At 39.3% G+C, this 19,693-nt stretch overlaps 1 protein-coding gene across 1 annotated transcript in view; it reads left to right on the forward strand.

Moving 5' to 3' along the window:
• ADGRG7 (adhesion G protein-coupled receptor G7) overlaps positions 1–19,693 on the forward strand; it is a 67,340-nt gene that overhangs the window by 32,044 nt on the left and 15,603 nt on the right. Inside the window, exons 10-13 of the mRNA XM_089682969.1 lie at positions 2,537–2,695; positions 3,222–3,331; positions 5,151–5,482; positions 12,669–12,753. Of these exons, the coding sequence (XP_089539095.1) occupies positions 2,537–2,695; positions 3,222–3,331; positions 5,151–5,482; positions 12,669–12,753 (686 nt within the window). The remainder of the gene's footprint in view (positions 1–2,536; positions 2,696–3,221; positions 3,332–5,150; positions 5,483–12,668; positions 12,754–19,693) is intronic.

Genomic DNA, 19,693 nt, shown 5'->3' on the forward strand with positions numbered 1-19,693 from the left:
TTTCCAGATTACTTCTCCTCCTTTGTATCCCATTGCAGCAACAAATCTCTAGGGCTCACTGTCACCTCTGTCTGTGATCCAGATAAATTAGTGTTTCTAGATCTAGAACTTACACACGATGGCAATAAGATCGTGACTAGCAACTATTGTAAACCTACAGCAGGTAATTCCTATTTACATTACACTAGTTGCCATCACCCAGCCAGGCGAAATAAGATTTTTGATGGTCAGTTCCATCGTCTTAGGCGTAATTGCTCAAAGGTAGATGATTATCTCACAAACAGTGATACCTTGATTAAAACATTTTTTAAAAAAGGATACCCAGACAAATTGATTCTAGAAGCACAGGCTAAACATCTATCAATTCCACCCAAAAGAGACAAATCATCTCTTAATAATTCTGTTAGATTTATCACTAGCATATCCTTAAATTAGACCCCAAATTAGGTCCATTATTATCATCTAATCCTATGGTCACTTTCAAACGTGCACATACTTTAAAAAAATATTTTTAGCCCCTATCAATTAGGATCACGTAAAAAAACAGGTACTTCTTCAGATGTACGTTGTTTTTTTGATAATAGAGTAGGTATCTTCCAATGTCGTAAGAAGGGATGCCTAACTTGGACAATCTAGTTTTGTACAACATGGACAATCTAGTTTTGAGGATAAGAAAGGAAATCAATTTGCAATCAGACAATGTATCACCTGTTCTTCTGAATATGTGATTTATGTCTTACGTTGCCCATGCAAACTGTTATATGTTGGCCGTACCAAGCGCACATTTTGTAAACGGATTGGGGAGCATCGTTGACTTGTTACAGATGGCAATGACCAACACAGTGTTCACCGCCACTTTCTCCAACTAGAATATGGAGGTCTTGGCAATAGAATGCATTAATGACAGATGATCAATTCAGAACGAATGATTCTCTCTCCTCTGCAGGAGAGAAACTTTCTAGATTTGTAAAGTAGATACTATGATACCTGATAGGCTAAATGAAGACCCAGAGTTACATTGTATATTGTAATATAACATACTGTGACGTAGGCTTTTATGGGTGTACCTATTATGGTTGATTCCTTCCTTTTCCTCTTTCTTCCTTTTTTCCTTTTCTCTTTTTCCTGTTACACATGTTTTCCAATATATGTATTTGCATTACACATTATATATTATTTAGATTAATTAGATTTGATTATTTTATCAATGGTATATACTAGTGCTTTATAGATAAAAAGTGTAACTTGTAATCTGTTATTTTATTGCATTTCATTAATATTTGTATATATATATATTTATATTTCCATTTAATTATTTGTAACAATATGTATCTTTCATGAGGGTCTGTGAAACCGGCTTACACTGTCATTTATAATAGGCATTTATGCCTTTAAATTTCAATTTTACAAGCTGAATATATATTTGTCTTCAACCCAGTTACCAACTGACTGTGATAAAGCACTGAATCATGCGAAACGTATTGTCGTGGTAACCGGGACTTGTGATTGGTCTGCTTTCTTCTGAGGGCTCACGATGGCTTCTATCGGCTTCTCTGTGTTCCACTGAGGTCATTTCTGGTGCGCCGTGATGTCACTTCCGGTGCGTGATCCTCGGTGACATTGAGGAGGTTTTTTCTGGTTCCTCTTACCCCTCAAGTGGCATCTCACCAGACTGCTGGCTTGTGGACACTATGTTTACCAACTACTGTTGTTCATTACTCTTCCATATGTGGAGTTCACCATCCAGGCTCCCCATAGTCATGTCTACATACAAATAAGCCGCTTCCACCATTCCTTTCAGCCTGTGGCTAATGCCAATCCTTGTCTTGCACCATACTATTTCATGGATACATTTCAACATGGTAATTATGGTTTTATTGGTCTATTAAACTTTTGTATTATACTGTACATATTCACTGCTAGATATATATACCATTGCATTTATTTCCTGGTTTTCACCAAGAACACTGTGATTTTCTATGCAATTTACACATCCGCATTCATGAGTTTAAGCAGAGACTCATATCTTATCAGATGGCTCCATCTGTGGAGAGACAGCAGACTCCATCTGGTTTCACTGAAAGACAGCAGACCTGAAAAGGAAGTACTTCTGCTTTTATATTAAAGCCGAAGTTTAGCTAAAATAAAAAAAACATAAAAAACAGCTAGTATGATGTGTCCCTTGTGCTGATTCTTCCAGTAAAGCAGGGGTTAATAAAACTAATGGGCTGTTAGGGACTCTAATCGAGAGAGGTTGACTATGCCTGCACATTGGATGCATTAACCCCTGCCACACCAGAAGATTGTGGGGATGGTTGTAGGATGGAGGAAGATTTCTCCGAAAAAAAGAAGAATCAGCACAAGGGATGCATGTAAGCTAGATTGAATTCCATCCTGCAGGAACACATCTTCCTGCTGTAAACATTGCATCAACAAACACATGATATATACTTTTTTTCATTTTATGCTGGGGAAAATATAAATGACATGCATACAAGTTACTACAATAGCATATATTTTGCTCTTCTCTTTATAGTCTGATCCGTCATATATCCTGGTAAAATATGCCTGTGTTTACTGGGACTATGATAAGAGTGAATGGAATACTGCAGGCTGTGAGAAGATATCCACAGTGAATGACGCCTCAGTACTACGCTGCGCTTGCAATCATACTACTAACTTTGCCGTGTTAATGGTAAAAAAACATATATTACTCATGTGCCATATATGCAAAGTAAAGGAAAAGGTTTGGGCTGGCCATGATAGGAAATATTGTCCCTAATTTCGACCATTGCTTGAGATTATTTGGATGTTTCTTATGTCCTATAAAGAGGCAATAACACCTCAAGAAGTTAGATATCTTTGTTATCATTCAAGGACAGTGTTCAATCTGCTGATCTGGTGGTCAGATCCTTTCCTCTGTTATGCTAAAATGTATATGACTCCCTTACTGATCATTTCCCCAGCCTAATAATTCTGGTATCACCAGTAATCCTGTAAAATTTAAGGAACTCCAGAGCACTACCTTTATGATCCACCTAAAAGACATTTCCAAAAATGACTAACTCCACCAATGCCAATTTATTCAATTTGTTACTGACACATATGGATTATAAAGGTTATCTGCTAATAAATGGATATGAACATGGGAAATAGCACAAAGACCTATGGGTGTCTTCTCTTTACATGCTAAATGTTTTCTATTCTGTTCCTATTTTCAGAATTTCAGAGAAAACATTACCCATCCAGAGCTTGGTACAGTGTCAACCACCGGCTGTGTACTTTCTATGGTGGGTTTAGCTGTCACAGTAGTTTTTCTGCTGTATGCCAGGTGAGGTGCATGGCTACATATTTTTTTCATTGTAATCTTTTTTAAATTTTCAATTCAATCATGGTCATATGTGCTAAATACAATAAACTATTGTTTTCTTGGCAGGGCCTCATATCCTATGTTCACAAGATGGTGTGCCTTCCTTTAGCAAGCTGAGCACTTGACTTTACTGGAAACTGAAACAAATTTATTGAATCCTGTGGCTCATTACCCACATGCAGGTGCATGCTTAAAGGGACACTATAGTCTTTTTACAAAAGCATGTTAAAGGATAATTTCACCTTTCATAACATGTCACATGTTACACCCATATTCAGTGTGTAATGTAACATGTTACAACAGCCCCTGCTCCTCCATTTTGAGAGCTAGCAGGGATCTTCTCCCCATGCTAGCTGTCAAAATGTAAAGAAAATGTGGCCTTGCGGGGCTCCGCCCACCCGGTTGTGACAATCATTTGCAGTATTCTGTGAATGGGAAAACTACAAGTTCTGACAGCCTTTGTGGCGTTGGCTTGTAGTTCTCTATGAACTACCATGGAGCTGTTGAGATGATGGTGCAGCATGATGGTTGTGCCATACTAATTCTCTGTCTCAATGAAAGTCCACCAGTAAGGGCTGCTTGACTAAAACTAAATGTAAATTCTGTGTGGCTAAAATTTTATCTCAGCAGTTGTTCAGGGACGTTGCTGTTGCTCTGAGATACACTTAGGGTACACTAAAGGTACATGTTAGATATCTGCATGTGTAATAATACAATAATGCAATAAATCAATCAAGTAAATATGCTTGATTGATCTTAGCATTACCTTTCACGGAGATAACTCTGCTGGGTAACCTATGGTAGCGACCATCAGGGATTTATTTTTAAAAGACTCAGGTGCTGGGGTTGTCATCATGGATGGAGCTTCCCGCACATAGTCCTCATAAGCCAGAATTAGGTTGCATGGCACTTCAAACTACCAGTTGCCGAAGTATTTTTTCCAGCAGTAATTTACAGATATTTGTCCTTCTGAACACATTTATCAGATTAAGTCCTGTCCCTCCACGTTACACAGCATGTTAAACTCTGGTGAAATGAGCACAGCCTAGCCACTGAAATGCTTGGATTATTGTTTTGGGACAAATATCTTCAAACTCTGTATAGGTTATGTAGGTTCCTTTATTTATGGCCATACTGAGACATCATGCTGCTCAAGACACGCCTGAATGGTGGCACCCTTTTGTACAAACTTTGCCTTTGTGCTATGTTAATATTTTGGCAAAGGCATTACTAGCAGTACTAGAATGAGCTTTTGGAGGCATTGTTTTTACACGCAGAGCTAACTTTTACTTATAGACCACCAAGTATGAGAAAGGAGAGATGATTTCACATTTCATAAACTGTAATGTGGCCCCTCTCAATATTTCTCATACCACCTTCTCCCTATAGTTTTTGCTGAATTTAACAACAAATGCCTGAATTTGGAAACAAAATAAGGAACATGTTGTCACAAAAATGTATTTCTAATGTTTGGTGCTACCATCTCTAACCCCCCTGCTGTAGGTACTGGCCCACAAGTGCTAATACAGTTCTGCCTTTCTGTACTATGTTTGTCTGGTTAGGAATGAGGTGGTGACAGGGTCTCTTTATAGTTGGTCAAGTTATTTTTGAGCACAGGGCAGTTCTGAGGGTCTGCAGTAAATGGTGACTGAATACTGTGGTTTAGATTCTTCTTTTTCTTATTGTATAAACCTGTGCATCTTTACTACTTTGACAAATAAAATGATCGGTCTGCAAATGAGTAATGTTACTGTACATTACTAATGTGACTATTTTACAGGTTCAGAAAGAGACAGAAAACTTCATGGATACTGATGAGCCTTTGTTCAGCCATGCTAATCTTCTATATACTATTTATTGGTACAATGGAGTACCAGATATTTGAAGAGGGAGATTCAATCACTGACAATTCAAGTAATACATTTATACCATATGAACATTCTAATTCTTCGCAACCTCTATGTGCTGCCTTGGCTGTTCTATTGCACTATTTCCTCCTTACAACGTTTACATTGACAGCAATGCATGCAGCGGAGCTGTATGTCCGTCTGGTTCTTGTCTACCGCTTTACCCCGGAATACTTCACACGGAGTGCACTTGCCATTGGATGGGGTAATGTCCTTTAGTCTCTTTCAGATCTCTCTGAACTTAACACAGATACAAAACAGTAGTTACTGTATAACAATTACTGTATATAATATATACTATATTTAACGTGACTCTGTAATGAGAAAAGTGTGGGGGCTGTCTTTGCTGACCTCTCTTTTTTAAAATGTTTCCTGGCTGTCATGTGGATGCTTTGACTTTAACCAGTTCCCGTCAGCCCATAATACATCTTCTGCAGGCGGGCGGATGGCATCGGCAGGCTGGATCACGTACATGTATGTCACAAGCTGAAGGACACACAGTGTTCCTCCAGGGGCAACACGCTGCTCCTGTGACCGGTGGACACAGCAGATTGTGGTTCCCGATACCCAGCCGTGGCTGCTTTTATCATGATCACTTTTCAGATCACATGTTCACAATGTAAAAACAACTGTTATGAATGGGTTTCATTCATAACAACTGTGCTTAGTATTGTGATGCTGTGGTTGTACCTGGGCGAATCATAGCACTCTGTACTATGTGATAGCTGTAGGCCAGTCACAGCACACAATAATAATCACAGCTGTTATGAATGTAACACTGTAACAGTAATCAAAGTATATAAAAAAATCCCTGATAACCCCCCCCCCCCCCCCAGAGTAGTACAGTGTAGTATGTAAAAAAGAAAAAAAAGTAAAAGAAATAAGGGAAAATGTTTAAAAAAAATTAATAAAAAACTGTTTTTTTTAACATACTGTCACTAGTCAGTATCCCTGATCACCGACACACCAGCCATATGGTGACACTGGTGACAGTATGTAAAAGAATTGTAAAATAAAAACTAATTTTATTTAATTTCTTCTTTTTCTAAAAAATTATGACAAATAATTACAACTTCAAAAAACTTGCCTGTTACTAAATACCTCAGACTAGTCTATTTCCAAAAAGGGGTAATTTGGGGGAGTTTGTACTGTCTTGGCAAGAAATGATGCTTAAATACATCAGGATTGATCATTTTCAAATATACAGTACATCCCATAGTTTGTAAAGGTTTTCATTTCACTCAAACCAATTAATATACACTTATTGGGATTTTTTTTACCAAATGTCACAGAATACAGTCAGGTCCATAAATATTGGGACATCGACTCAATTCTAACATTTTTCTCTATACACCACCACAATGGATTTGAAATGAAACAAACAAGATGTGCTTTAACTGCAGACTGCCAGCTTTAATTTGAGGGTATTTACATCCAAATCAGGTGAACGGTGTAGGAATTACAACAGTTTGCATATGCACCTCCCACTTGTTAAGGGACCAAAAGTAATGGGACAATTGGCTTCTCAGCTGTTCCATGGCCAGGTGTGTTATTCCCTCATTATCCCAATTACAATGAGCAGATAAAAGGTCCAGAGTTCATTTCAAGTGTGCTATTTGCATTTGGAATCTGTTGCTGTCAACTCTCAAGATTTGATCCAAAGAGCTGTCACTATCAGTGAAGCAAGCCATCATTAGGCTGAAAAAATAAAACAAACCCATCAGAGAGATAGCAAAAACATTAGGCGTGGCCAAAACAACTGTTTGGAACATTCTTAAAAAGAAGAAACGTACCGGTGATCTCAGCAACACCAAAAGACCCGGAAGACCACAGAAAACAACTGTGGTGGATGACCGAACAATTCTTTCCCTGGTGAAGAAAACACCCTTCACAACAGTTGGGCAGATCAAGAACACTCTCCAGGAGGTAGGTGTATGTGTGTCAAAGTCAACAATCAAGAGAAGACTTCACCAGAGTGAATACAGAGGGTTCACCACAAGATGTAAACCATTGGTGAGCCTCAAAACAGGAAGACCAGAAATGACATCTAAAACAGCCTTCACAGTTCTGGAGCAACATCCTATGGACAGATGAGACCAAGATCAACTTGTACCAGAGTGATGGGAAGAGAAGAGTATGGTGAAGGAAAGGAACTGCTCATGATCCTAAGCATACCACCTCATCAGTGAAGCATGATGGTGGTAGTGTCATGGCGTGGGCATGTATGGCTGCCAATGGAACTGGTTCTCTTGTATTTATTGATGATGTGACTGCTGACAAAAGCAGCAGGATGAATTCTGAAGTGTTTCGGGCAATATTATCTGCTCATATTCAGCCAAATGCTTCAGAACTCATTGGACGCCGCTTCACAGTGCAGATGGACAATAACCCAAAGCATACTGCAAAAGCAACCAAAGAGTTTTTTAAGGGAAAGAAGTGGAATGTTATGCAATGGCCAAGTCAATCACCTGACCTGAATCTGATTGAGCATGCATTTCACTTGCTGAAGACAAAACTGAAGGGAAAATGCCCCTAGAACAAGCAGAAACTGAAGACAGTTGCAGTAGAGGCCTGGCAGAGCATCACCAGGGATGTAACCCAGCGTCTGGTGATGTCTATGCGTTCCAGACTTCAGGCTATAATTGACTGCAAAGGATTTGCAACCAAGTATTAAAAAGTGAAAGTTTGATTTACGATTATTATTCTGTCCCATTACTTTTGGTCCCTTAACAAGTGAGAGGCACATATGCAAACTGTTGTAATTCCTACACCGTTCACCTGATTTGGATGTAAATACCCTTTGTTTCATTTCAAATCCATTGTGGTGGTGTATAGAGCCAAAAATGTTAGAATTGTGTCGATGTCCCAATATTTATGGACCTGACTGTACATTTTGGCCTAAATTTATTAAGAAATTTGATTTTACTGGACATGTTTTATAACAGATAACTGAAAATATTGTGTTTTCTTAATGTTTTGTCTTTTTTTCATTTATAAGGCAAAAAATAAAGAACCTACTGGTGATAAAATCCCACCAAAAGAAAGCTTTATTTGTGTGAAAAACATTTATATAAATGTCATTTTTGTATAGTGTTGCCTAACAGTGCAATTGCCAGTTAAAGTAGCAAAAAATGGCCTGGTCGTGGAGGGGGTAAAACCTTCCAGAGGTCTCTTTCTGAGTCTCTGACCTGGCAGTAAACAAACAAATAAGGAGTTGTGACACTTTTCTGACACTAACTGCATGCTTACTCCAGGTCTGTGACTCTTAAGTTATTCAAGACAGACATACCAGGGCAACTAGCATTTTCAAGGGTCACTAATGATAGCTCCCATAGCAGAGTCACTTTAAAGTGCATGTGAAGCCAAAATGTTTTATTTTAGTTTTAGTCAGAACATAGAAGGGTCCAAACATCTGTCTGGCTTTTATTGATGTCTGTATCCTCGCTGGGGTGGTTCACCCTCACTATTGTTCATGGTGACCATTGTAGATGTAGCACCCTCCTAGGTAGGTTGCTAGGATGTAACTAGTCTAGTTTAGTATAGTGTGGTCTCCTGCTTAACAGATATGACAGGTAATGATAGGTAAAACATTGCAGCCTTTCTGCTTAACAGGAAAGCTACAGTTGTTCAGTGAGAGGTCCTGTGTGGCTCACTGTACTGCTGTTGCTGCTATTTGCTCCTCTGTATCCAGGAGACCTTGAAAGGTTCTGGGTGAATGGGAATGACCCATGCAGATCACCATGAATATGGATGCAATTACAGCCAATTACAGGAAGTGGTGCCCCTAAGAATGCTGGGTACTAGTATTTATATTCAGTGAGCACATGTGATCTGGGTTCTTCATCTTTCCATGAGAAGGGAGCACTAGCCAGGTAGAAGTGGCTGCCTCCCTGGCTCCTGCTGCCAAGAGGCCTCAGTTGGGTGACCCGAAGGCCAGAATGCTGAAACCCAGGGTGCTTCTGAGAGCTGACTGAGGGAGATGTCTACAGATCCTGTCTGGTATAGACTGTTCTACATGGATTCTGGGACTTGAACTGTTTAATCCCCTGCTGGGTGTAAGCTAGAGGGGACACTGGCTGGTGTCCAGTAGAGCAATTGTCCACTAAGTTTTCAAAGTTCCAAAAACACATAAAACAACAAAAAACAACATCCCCTAGACTGATCATTGGAGTAACGAGCGGAAGTTGTGTGTACTTGACTAAGGACATGCGGTGTGCTTGGCTGTGGGAGGAAATTTAGGGGAAAGCCTAGGCAAGATACAAGCGGCTCCTGTGGGGGTAGTGCTACATAGAGAACATGAAAGAAATCCAAAATGTTTTGACAGGAATAAGAGCCATTCTAAACTCCAACACCCAGTCCCTTTTTTAGCATATTTGTGAGGTAACAAATACGAGCAATACCTCACTAAAATGAATTACGTACCGTGTTACGTATCCTGAATATGGCATTAATTGCAGTAATAAGAGTGTCTGCCCTCTGATCAATGACTGTCAGTGCCAGCTCTGCAATTATTTTTTGTAGTTTTTTTTCAGGAGGAAGGTTAAAAGTTGAGAATTTGGTGTTAAGTAGTTTAGTGTTGGAGAAAAAACTATAAGCTAAGACAATAACCTGGTGATTTTAGTGTTAAATCAGACAATCAAATATGAGTTTCCCCAACTCTATGCACAGAAAATTTTAAATTATGGTAGGTTTACCCTCATTGTGTCCTCCTCCAGCTCTGTGAGGCCTGCAGTCTATCTTGTCTACTAATGCTGACATCTTCTCCTGTATGCAACAAATTCTCTCTTCAGCCATTGGATGGCCAATAATGATAAAAATCATGTGCATGTATTGTGGAGTTGCATTGTCACAGCACCCAGCTCCAGTCTTGCATCTTACAGATGGAAAAATGGGTCATGAATACACTGGGCAATTCAGGCACTGAACACAAAGATACAATGTAATAGCAGACATGTATAGCAGTGTTTTGGCAGAAAAAACTTCAGAAGTCATGTAGTGCTACCACTGGAGGAGCCACTGGTTGATTGGGTCCATCTGCTTCCGGAGGCTATGATCCACTTGGGAAGTACTTGAACTCACTAACACTCCTGAGGTTCGCAATGGTTTTACTGGGAAAAAAATTAAGACTAGACACAACAAGACAATAATTTTCTGTTATATAATACAGTTATATATAGAAATGTGATGGACACAGCACGCTGATGTGACCATACTGTAAAAAAGCACACCTTTTAGGACAGGTAGCACTTCTGAGTAGCCTAACTAGTATTAAGAAGTCTTCTACACAATCGGCTAGTGGATTCTGAAAACAGTTGGCTGGGGTTGGGGCCCTGTATCTTTGGCTGGAGTGCTCAATCCAAACTGGGATTGAAAGGGTTAACAATATAAAACAGGAACAAATGGCCAGAGGCCCCTTACAATTCCAAATGACACAGCAACATTCTCAGTGACAGTTCTTCCCTCATAGCCTCCTCTGCAGCCCCACCATTGCTACACCTGCTGTAACTCAGGGATTCTATTTCTTTTCCCCTCCATCCAGTGGGTGGACCCATAATTTAGGCTTTCATTCTTCAGGACTCCTCTTCAGCACTTCACCTCCTTCAAAAAGGCCTTCCAGTTGAGCACTGTCCATTCAGAGAAGGAGCAATAAATTACAACAAGTGGGAAATGTTCTGCAGGTAAGTTAAAAGAAACCACAGACCAGGCTATAGTCTCTTCTAGCAAAAACTACAGCTATCTTTTTATTATTATTTTAAGTTTAGTTCTGTTTTAAGGGTTCACGTAAAAATTTGGGCCACTTACGGAATGTTTTACCATCTGTCACTCAGTCTCTCGTAGTCTTTGGCATGAAATGTCCTGAAGTAAATGATAACTGCAGATCGTCCCTGTCGACCCTTTCTTATGTGACTCAATGGGAGCAAGATCTTGGATCTAGTATTGAGGGGGAGGACTGGAACAAGGCCTGGATGATAGTGAAATGCTCATTTAACACTAACATGCTTGAGGCTGCCTATAAAGTACTCCTGTGGTGGTACTGGGTCTCAGCTAGACTTGCCCACTCATCCTGGCAGCAGTAATGGATGCTGTATGGGCTGTGGTCAGCGTGGGGTTGTCCTACATACAGTACATGGTGGTCATGCCCACATCTGAATGGCTTCTGGTCCAGGGTCTTTGGCCTACTGCAGACATTATTCCATGTGACAGTCCGTAAGGATGCACAGCTGGCCCTTTTACATTGCCCCATACTGGGCCTTTTCGCACCTCAGCAGAAACTGGCCTTGTACCTTTTTATCCCTGCTAAGTGAACTATTTCCCAAGCCTGGAAGACTCTGTCTGTTACTTTCAAGAGGGCAAAAGCCCGAATGCCCGCTTTGATGGTTAATGTGCAGATGTCCAGCATATTGAAAGATTTGCATGCAACATTTTCGAAAGTCTGGGAACCGTTGATAGGTAATTTCTTCCCGTCCTTGCCCCCTACAATTTATGGTCGACTATAGTCCTCAGTCATACAGGTCCCACGTTCGGGGCACTTGCCCTCTCCTGAGGCTCAACCATCCTTTTTCTCTCTCTCCTTCACCTTCTTTGTCTTTTCTCTCCCTTTTTCTTTTCTGTTATGAAGTTTATTACTAAGGACTGCTGTCCTTTAGGGAACGATGTGGTATTGTGATATCTAATTCTTTCCTTGGCCCTTCTTGGCCCTGGTAATGGTGCATTGCTTTGGTATTTATTTACATATATACTGTTATTGTCCCCTGCGTGGACAAACCCTGGCTTGTTATAACCTCTCAAATTTTCAATAAAAAACATAACTAAAACAGAACTAAATGATAACTGCATTCGGTGTTGCTGTCAAAGACCAGTGTATTGTGTCTGACAATTTATTTGTGAAGGGAAAAGGGGTTAAAGAAAAAAAAATATTAAAAAATGTACATCTTCAAACTGCTGTTGGTTGACAGTTATAAGTGTGGGGGAACATGGATTTAAAAAGAACAGAATCAAAAGGCTAGGATCACACATATACAGCTCTGTGAGCCACATCTTGCGTGGGCCTGGCAGCCTATTCATTTGAATGGGCTGTCTTGCTTATTGAAACACAGGGAAAAGGTCCCTACAGCATTTTAGAAATGGCAGCCCGCAGAGGAACTGCAAGTGCTGTGCAATTCCCAGTACGTGTGGATTAATGGCACCTGCACACATCCAGCACGCTTTTCTGTATGGGTGGTTGCAGCTTCGGGAACCACTCTCATAGATGTGAACGTAGCCTGAATCAATTACATTGTAATTTTTTAAATAAACATATGCCACATCCAAATGTTCATAGATTTTTTTTCAATAGCATCATAAAAATGTTTTTATTTATCTGATATGAATCTTTTGTGTTTTGTCACTAGGCCTTCCAATTGTAATTGTCTTAATAACATTTGGAGCAACCTATACAACTGGGGAACAGAAAAACAATTATCACCGACAAGATTTGTGAGTCACTTTTTTTATTTAACCTTCGGCCTATTCATAGATATGAGATGGCCATCGCTTAATCCAGCTAATAGCAGTCAGATCAGGATGCATTTGTATGTCTCGGAGCATACTGTGACCTCTGCAGACTTTTTATTCTTGGCGGGAATAGATTTTCTCAGATGATCTTGATTGTTTTCTCAAAATAAGGACAATACTTTGTCAGTTTGTACCAGTTTGATGCATAAACATACATGTTTATCAAAATAGCCTTAGGGCATGTGTCAAGAAGCTTTGGGCTTGTGTTAATGGTATCAAGTTCACATCTGTTTCAGACGCTTCCAGGATCATTTAGAAACAGGGGCGGACTGACCATTTGGAAACTCGGGCACTGCCCGAAGGCCTAGGGTCAGTAGGGGGCCCCATGAGATGCCCCTGGTACCTTTTTCATAGGCTTTTTTGAGTTTGGACAAGGACACAGGGGCCCCATGATCCCCTATTCTCCGGGGGCCCCATGAGTTGTCAGTCCGCCCCTGTTCAGAAATTATTGACAAAGTGTGTTTGACCAGCAGTTGACCCCCTTCTGCCTTGCATTTAACCTGCTTCAAGCAGGTTTTGCATTCCCATTGACTTGTATGAGTATGCAAAACCCGCATAGCACAAACAAAAGCCCATCAACACAGGCCCTTACTGTACTTTTTTTATACACATATTGCTTTTAATACCACTATTTAACAGATTTAGGCTAGTTTCACATGGCTGTCAAAGGGTCCGTAAAAACAGGTATTAATCAGTGTTTCTACCCCCCCCCCCCCCCGATTGCCCACATTCCATAAGTTCATAATGGCTACTAGTGTGAGTACATATTGCTGAGGCTGTGATTCTTTTAACTCGGTTTGTCACTTGGATCTCAGTTGTGTAGTTTCAATGCAAAATCCCTCTGGCTGGGAAAAAAAAACTGACATTCAGGGGAGGAAGTATTGCCTCCTGAATTACTACAACTAACTTAGAAAAGTTATCAACTGCAGATTGCTTTTAGGAGAGACTGTCAACATGTAAAATAAGTCTTACATAAAATGGATTCAGGGGCATTAGACAGGTTTTGGTCTAAACTACAAGGCTGTTTCAGTCTTATTTCACAAAGTGGTTACTGGGTGGTACTGACCTACCACCAAGATAAGCCTGCTCTCAGTTTATCCATTGTTGTTGAGCCACTCCAGAGAATGAAAAGGTCAAAGGTTCCCAATTTCCACAGAATAATGAGACCATATGTCTCAGTATACATGAGGCCATATGTTTCAGTATACACAAGACACACACACATATATAATTACTCATATACTAACATCATTGATAACACAAAACTACTACTAAGTTACCTGTAAATCAATATCTATTCAAAGCCCACACTACATTCCACCCCTTGATTTACAAGATACTTAGTTTATGATATTCAAGATTATCAATATATAAAACTTTAATAACAAAATGTTATACTCAACATAGGTTTTTTCACTTGTACTCTAATATAACCATTTCTGGCCTCATTAATTTCATCCTTCACATTTTCAATATTATCAGGTATGTATGCAGAACTCTTATCATCATTAAATATGGTCCATCTCCCATATATCCTACCCCTTAGGTATTTTTTACATGTAAATTAATGTATAAAAAGTTTTACATCTTTCCACTCCTCGTCTTATCTAAATTTCTATCTCTTTACCCACTTTCTCCGTCTGATTTACCAATCCAGGAAATCTCATTCAGCTATGTTAGGGCTGAAGAATGTAAAAATTTCCAAATTTCAAAAAACAAACTACATGTTGGACTAACAAAAGAACACCAAACTTTCCCTTTCATGGAATTCAAAAGCACAGGAGCAGATACTGTATGTCAATCAAACTTTCCTTTTCAAAAGTGTGGAAGCCTATAAACTTTTCAAAGTCCTCCATATCTGGTGATGGACAACAGAGCCTTAGATATCTGATGATCAGATTGGAACTGCAGCACAGCAATTGCAATGCTCTAGAAAAAAAAGTATATTTTATCCTTGGACAATTGCAGTTCACAAGTCATAGATGTGCAGGTACTTGATGATGGAACTTTAGCTTATTTGTACAGACAGTTAGGTATTTGACCATCTGAGCAGATGGAACAGTTCAGGCACTTGACCATCATAGTAGGTGGAACTTGCACGAACAATTCATCCGCTGATAGGTGACAAAGTCTTTATAGATAGTTACTGCTCTCAGAAGCATTTGATTCTGTCTCCAACATGCTTCTGATTAACGTCAAGGCAGGTGTTACCAAAACTGTCAGTCCAACATTCCATAATTAACAACAATGCCCATATAGCCCATTTCTGAACAGGCAAATCAATGATCACTAAGTGGTCTGGCCTAATACTAAAGGAAAAGTCAGTTTCTACGTTAAAGGTGAAATATTACTACAGGAACACCACCCATCTAACACCCAAACTTTGCATAACTCTGTTTCTAAACTGAGTCCAACTATAGGTCACAACTTCAAACTAATTAATGTGTGTGTTTCCTCTTTATACTCTGGTCTCCTCCTACACTCCTCCTACACTCTAAAGACATTCGGGCACGCTAACTGGCTCTTATCTACACTTACCCCAGTATGTGTGTACAAATTACCCATATAAATAATGTGTCACTGTACTCTACATGCCAGTCCCACACCCAAGCAATCAGGGAGGACTGAGTAAAACCAAACCTGGGAGCCTGTTTCATTTTATAATCATTTACCAAGAAAATTTTATGAAAAACTCAATCAATTGTATTGAACATGGTGGCCAAAGGATTGCTGAGTGTCAGATATAACTGATCATGTATATACCATTAGAACACACCTCATCTTGAAAGGCTTGTAAATGGTGTCTATTGCAATAACCTAATTATCTTTGATTGGAAGTATAATGTTAACCAAAATGCACACTTAGGAGAGAACATAAAATTACTTTTCTCCTTAATATACAAAATGATTGCCTTAAATTTAAACTGTAATTCATGTAGAAAAATATACTTCAAATTAAACAACAGGTATGTGTAAAACCCCAGCTTCAAACCTTTAATGCAGTATCAGCCCTTCTTCCCCTGTACTTTGCACATCCTATGGATTCTGTTTCTTACTCTGTCAGTGGTTTGGCATTACAGTTCCACTCAGGGGCGGACTGACAACTCATGGGGCCCCCGGGCAATAGAGGATCATGGGGCCCCTGTGTCCTTGTCCAAACTCAAAAAAGCCTATGAAAAAGGTACCAGGGGCATCTCATGGTGCCCCCTACTGACCCCAGGCCCTCGGGCAGTGCCCAATGGTCAGTCCGCCCCTGGTTCCACTACAATGATTATGGCAGAATATACCAAGGTACATCAGCTGTCATAATCTAATTCAAGCACACACGTAAAGGGACAATAACATTTTTTGTAATAATGTTTGCGTTTTTACACCCTGCAAGGCATAAAAAATAAGTAAACCATCCCACATATGAAAATATTACTATTAATTCAACACTAGTGTTTTTTTCTCTGTTCAACTTAATCAGAGAAAACTCTTAGATATCCTTCATGCAGCATTGAAATTATTAGTTGCTCTGTTTTACCATCGGTTTCAACAAAAACTTTCATTACATTCACATATTACATAAAAATAACAACAATAAAACAATGCATATTATTCATAGAGGCTGTAATCTTCGTATTTTATTCTTGGACATCATATCATATCAAACAAGATACAGAAACAACACCTCCTGCGCTCTAGGACTCAAACCAAGGGTGGAGGGATCGAAAGAACCTCAAAACAATTCCACCAGTGCTTGGAATGTTGTGCAGCTCTAGAACAAGGCTGGGGAAGCCTGACCGATACTGTGAAGTGAAGCAAAAAGAAGAGCGCACCAACCTTGCGCATTACCTCAGTACCTCAGCTCTGATGAAGAAGGGTCCCCCTTCGAAACGCGTCAGTCTCACTTTGAGAGTCTACCTTCGTGACGTGACTTACACTGGCTCTACACTCCCTAGTTCCTTTGAGGATCTGTAATGCTTGTTTTACTTCCTTGTTTGTAAGTATATATATTTTATTTAATAAAAACACAGATTTACTGAGGTAATGCGCAAGGTTGGTGCGCTCTTTCTTTTTGCTTTTCTTCTCATCATACCATATTAGACAGGTGGATTGATGCTGTTTAGTACTATCTAGGTGTGGTATCATTAGAGTTCCCTCCTAGAAATAAACACATTGTTAGTATAAAACATACATTATACAAAACATATGGGCAATATTTTGTTGACACTCTATCACCCATATTTATTAAGCTCCTATTAATTAATTAAAAATCACCACCTGGATTTTCATTAAAGAACGTCCTTTAAAAGTTGTCATCAATTAACCATGGTTGAAAGGACATTCACAATAATATTTATAGTGTGTTTATCATATTTGTGCACAAAGATTATACATCACCAAATCCATAATGATTTTTCTATCCCAGCCTCTTGCTCAATCCCAACTAGATCGTGGAAACTTCTTAACTTCTAGGAACAAATCTGGTTCCTTCTGTATTAATGGGGAAAACTTTAAAACAATTAGTGTTATATTCTGCAATATCAGACTTTATTACAATTACCAATAAAGAACAATACAAAGTAGATATACATCTCCAGTTATCATTCACTATTGTCCTGTCTTATGCTGCTGGTCTTTATTAGCCAACTTAACATGTAAAATGATTTCTGTGGAAAGGCTGCAATTAGGTTTTATCCGTGGGCAGAATCTTCTTCCTTTTCCATACCCAGTAGGCTAGAATGGAAGCTAAACATTTAAATAATTATAATAATCATGACTGCTATTCAGAATTGGTAGTGTTCACATCAGTCAGCCATTTTCTTTTCTTCAATTCAAATTATGTAATAAATTACATAGTAAAAACTAACAATTTCACCAGGATATTATTTTGTAAAAATTTTAAAACATTTTCTTTTTCCTTATTAAATCTCTTACATCACCCACATTTGAATATCATGGTATATTAATCATTTTACAGCTGGGGGGGAAACTAATGCAAGTTCTCACACATAGGCAGTCTGCAACTGAAGGCTTTCTTACCCTTTCACAAACTCCCAAGACCATTGTCCATGGAAGGGGGTGGGGTGTCACTCATACACACACAAAGCTGTGCTCTGCTACAAAATGATTTTTTATTAAACTAGAACAAAAGCTTTCACTTTTCTCTGCTTCAGTCTCAACACTTTTAACAGAAGTAATCTAACTTATTTTGCACATCAATAAGTAGCATCACTTTTCTGTCTTAATTCAGGTAAAATTGTCACATTTACACAGACAAAACAACTTGCATTCATCATATCATAAGAGCAACATTTCCTCAACATTAGCTAGCTAAACAACAACGGAAAAGCTCAACCTTTAACTTTGTACGTAGATACACACATATACATTACTGCAGCAATCACAATCTGAGCATCAGCACAGGTCAAATTTTCATTCATTTTCCTACCTGTCTTCTGCTCATCATTTTCAAACCTCAAAGAACACCTACATGAGCACCAGCGAAAGGACCACTCTCTCACCTAACGTGGTCATTATTATTATTATACAGAATTTATATAGCGCCAACAGTTTGCTCAGCGCTTTACAATATAATGGGAGACAATACAGCAACAATACAGTTCAATACAAGAGGGATAGGAGGGTCCTGCTCCTTGGAGCTTACAATCTAGGAGGGAGGGGCTAATGGTACAAAAGGTAATAACTGTGGAGGATGGACTGGTTGGAAGAGTAGAAGATTCCAGTGTTAGCTGAGGGCAGGATAGGCTTCCCTGAAGAGATAGGTCTTCAGAGATCGCCTAAAAGTGAGCAGAGTAGGCGATAGTCTGATAAATTGTTAAATTGATAAGAGTTCCAGAGGATGGGGGAAGCTCTGGAGAAGTCCTGGAGACGAGCATGGGAGGAGGAGACACGGGAGCTAGAGAGTAGGAGGTCTTGCGAGGAGCAGAGAGTACGGTTTGGGTGATATTTAGAGACAAGATCGGTGATGTAATCTGGGGCAGAGTTATAAATGGCTTTATACGTTATTGTTAGTGTTTTGAATTTTATCTGTTGGGCAACGGGAAGCCAGTGGAGGGATTGGCAGCTCATCAGCTCATCTGTTCCATATCTCAAAAAAAAAAAAAATCAAAGGATTGCCATGGGTCTGCTAAGCACACAGTGAGTGGAAACATTGGACCATCTACTGCCTTTGCTATATTTATCCAATTTAAATCAAACATGTCTGCCACTAACCCACAGTACTACCACCAGCACTTCAAGGGTTAATTATTGCAATCACACCAACAATGAAAGAGTTAAACATCCCAACCTGATCGCCATATGTAATAAATGGTTATTACTTAAAGGTTCCTAAGTTTAATCTTTCAGATATGCTGATATGGTATAATAATTTCAGACAAAGTATAAGAATTTACTTCAAATGTAAGTGCAGCGACAAATGCAATCATAAAGTGCTTATGTGAATAGAAGTGCTCATACAATAGTCCAGTGAAATAAATCAAATAAAACATCTCAGATGATAAAAAACTCTAAAATTCTGAATATAAATAATGGATAGTCTGTGGCACTGCAGGTCACAGAAGTGCCAAGTGATATATGTGTGCTTATTTAGCAATAATGGTGATTATACATAGTCCGTTGCACTACAGGTCACAGCAGTGTTTGTGGAACTACAAGGTGCTGTAATACCAGCTGGGATGCTCAAGACTGCTCATGATCCAACATAGGAATCCACCACGTTGTATGGATGTGCACTCACCAGAACGTTACTTGAATAATAGCATTAATGCTGATCCTTATGGGGGGTCTCAGGAAGCCATAAATAGGGACTGGACTTCTCCAGGGTCAGGGCTTTGCAAAACCAGCAAAGGAT

Source organism: Staurois parvus, unplaced genomic scaffold (assembly GCF_062004578.1).
Source record: "Staurois parvus isolate SC_StPar_1 unplaced genomic scaffold, SC_StPar_1.0 ptg000299l, whole genome shotgun sequence".
NCBI classification, from domain to species: domain Eukaryota; kingdom Metazoa; phylum Chordata; class Amphibia; order Anura; family Ranidae; genus Staurois; species Staurois parvus.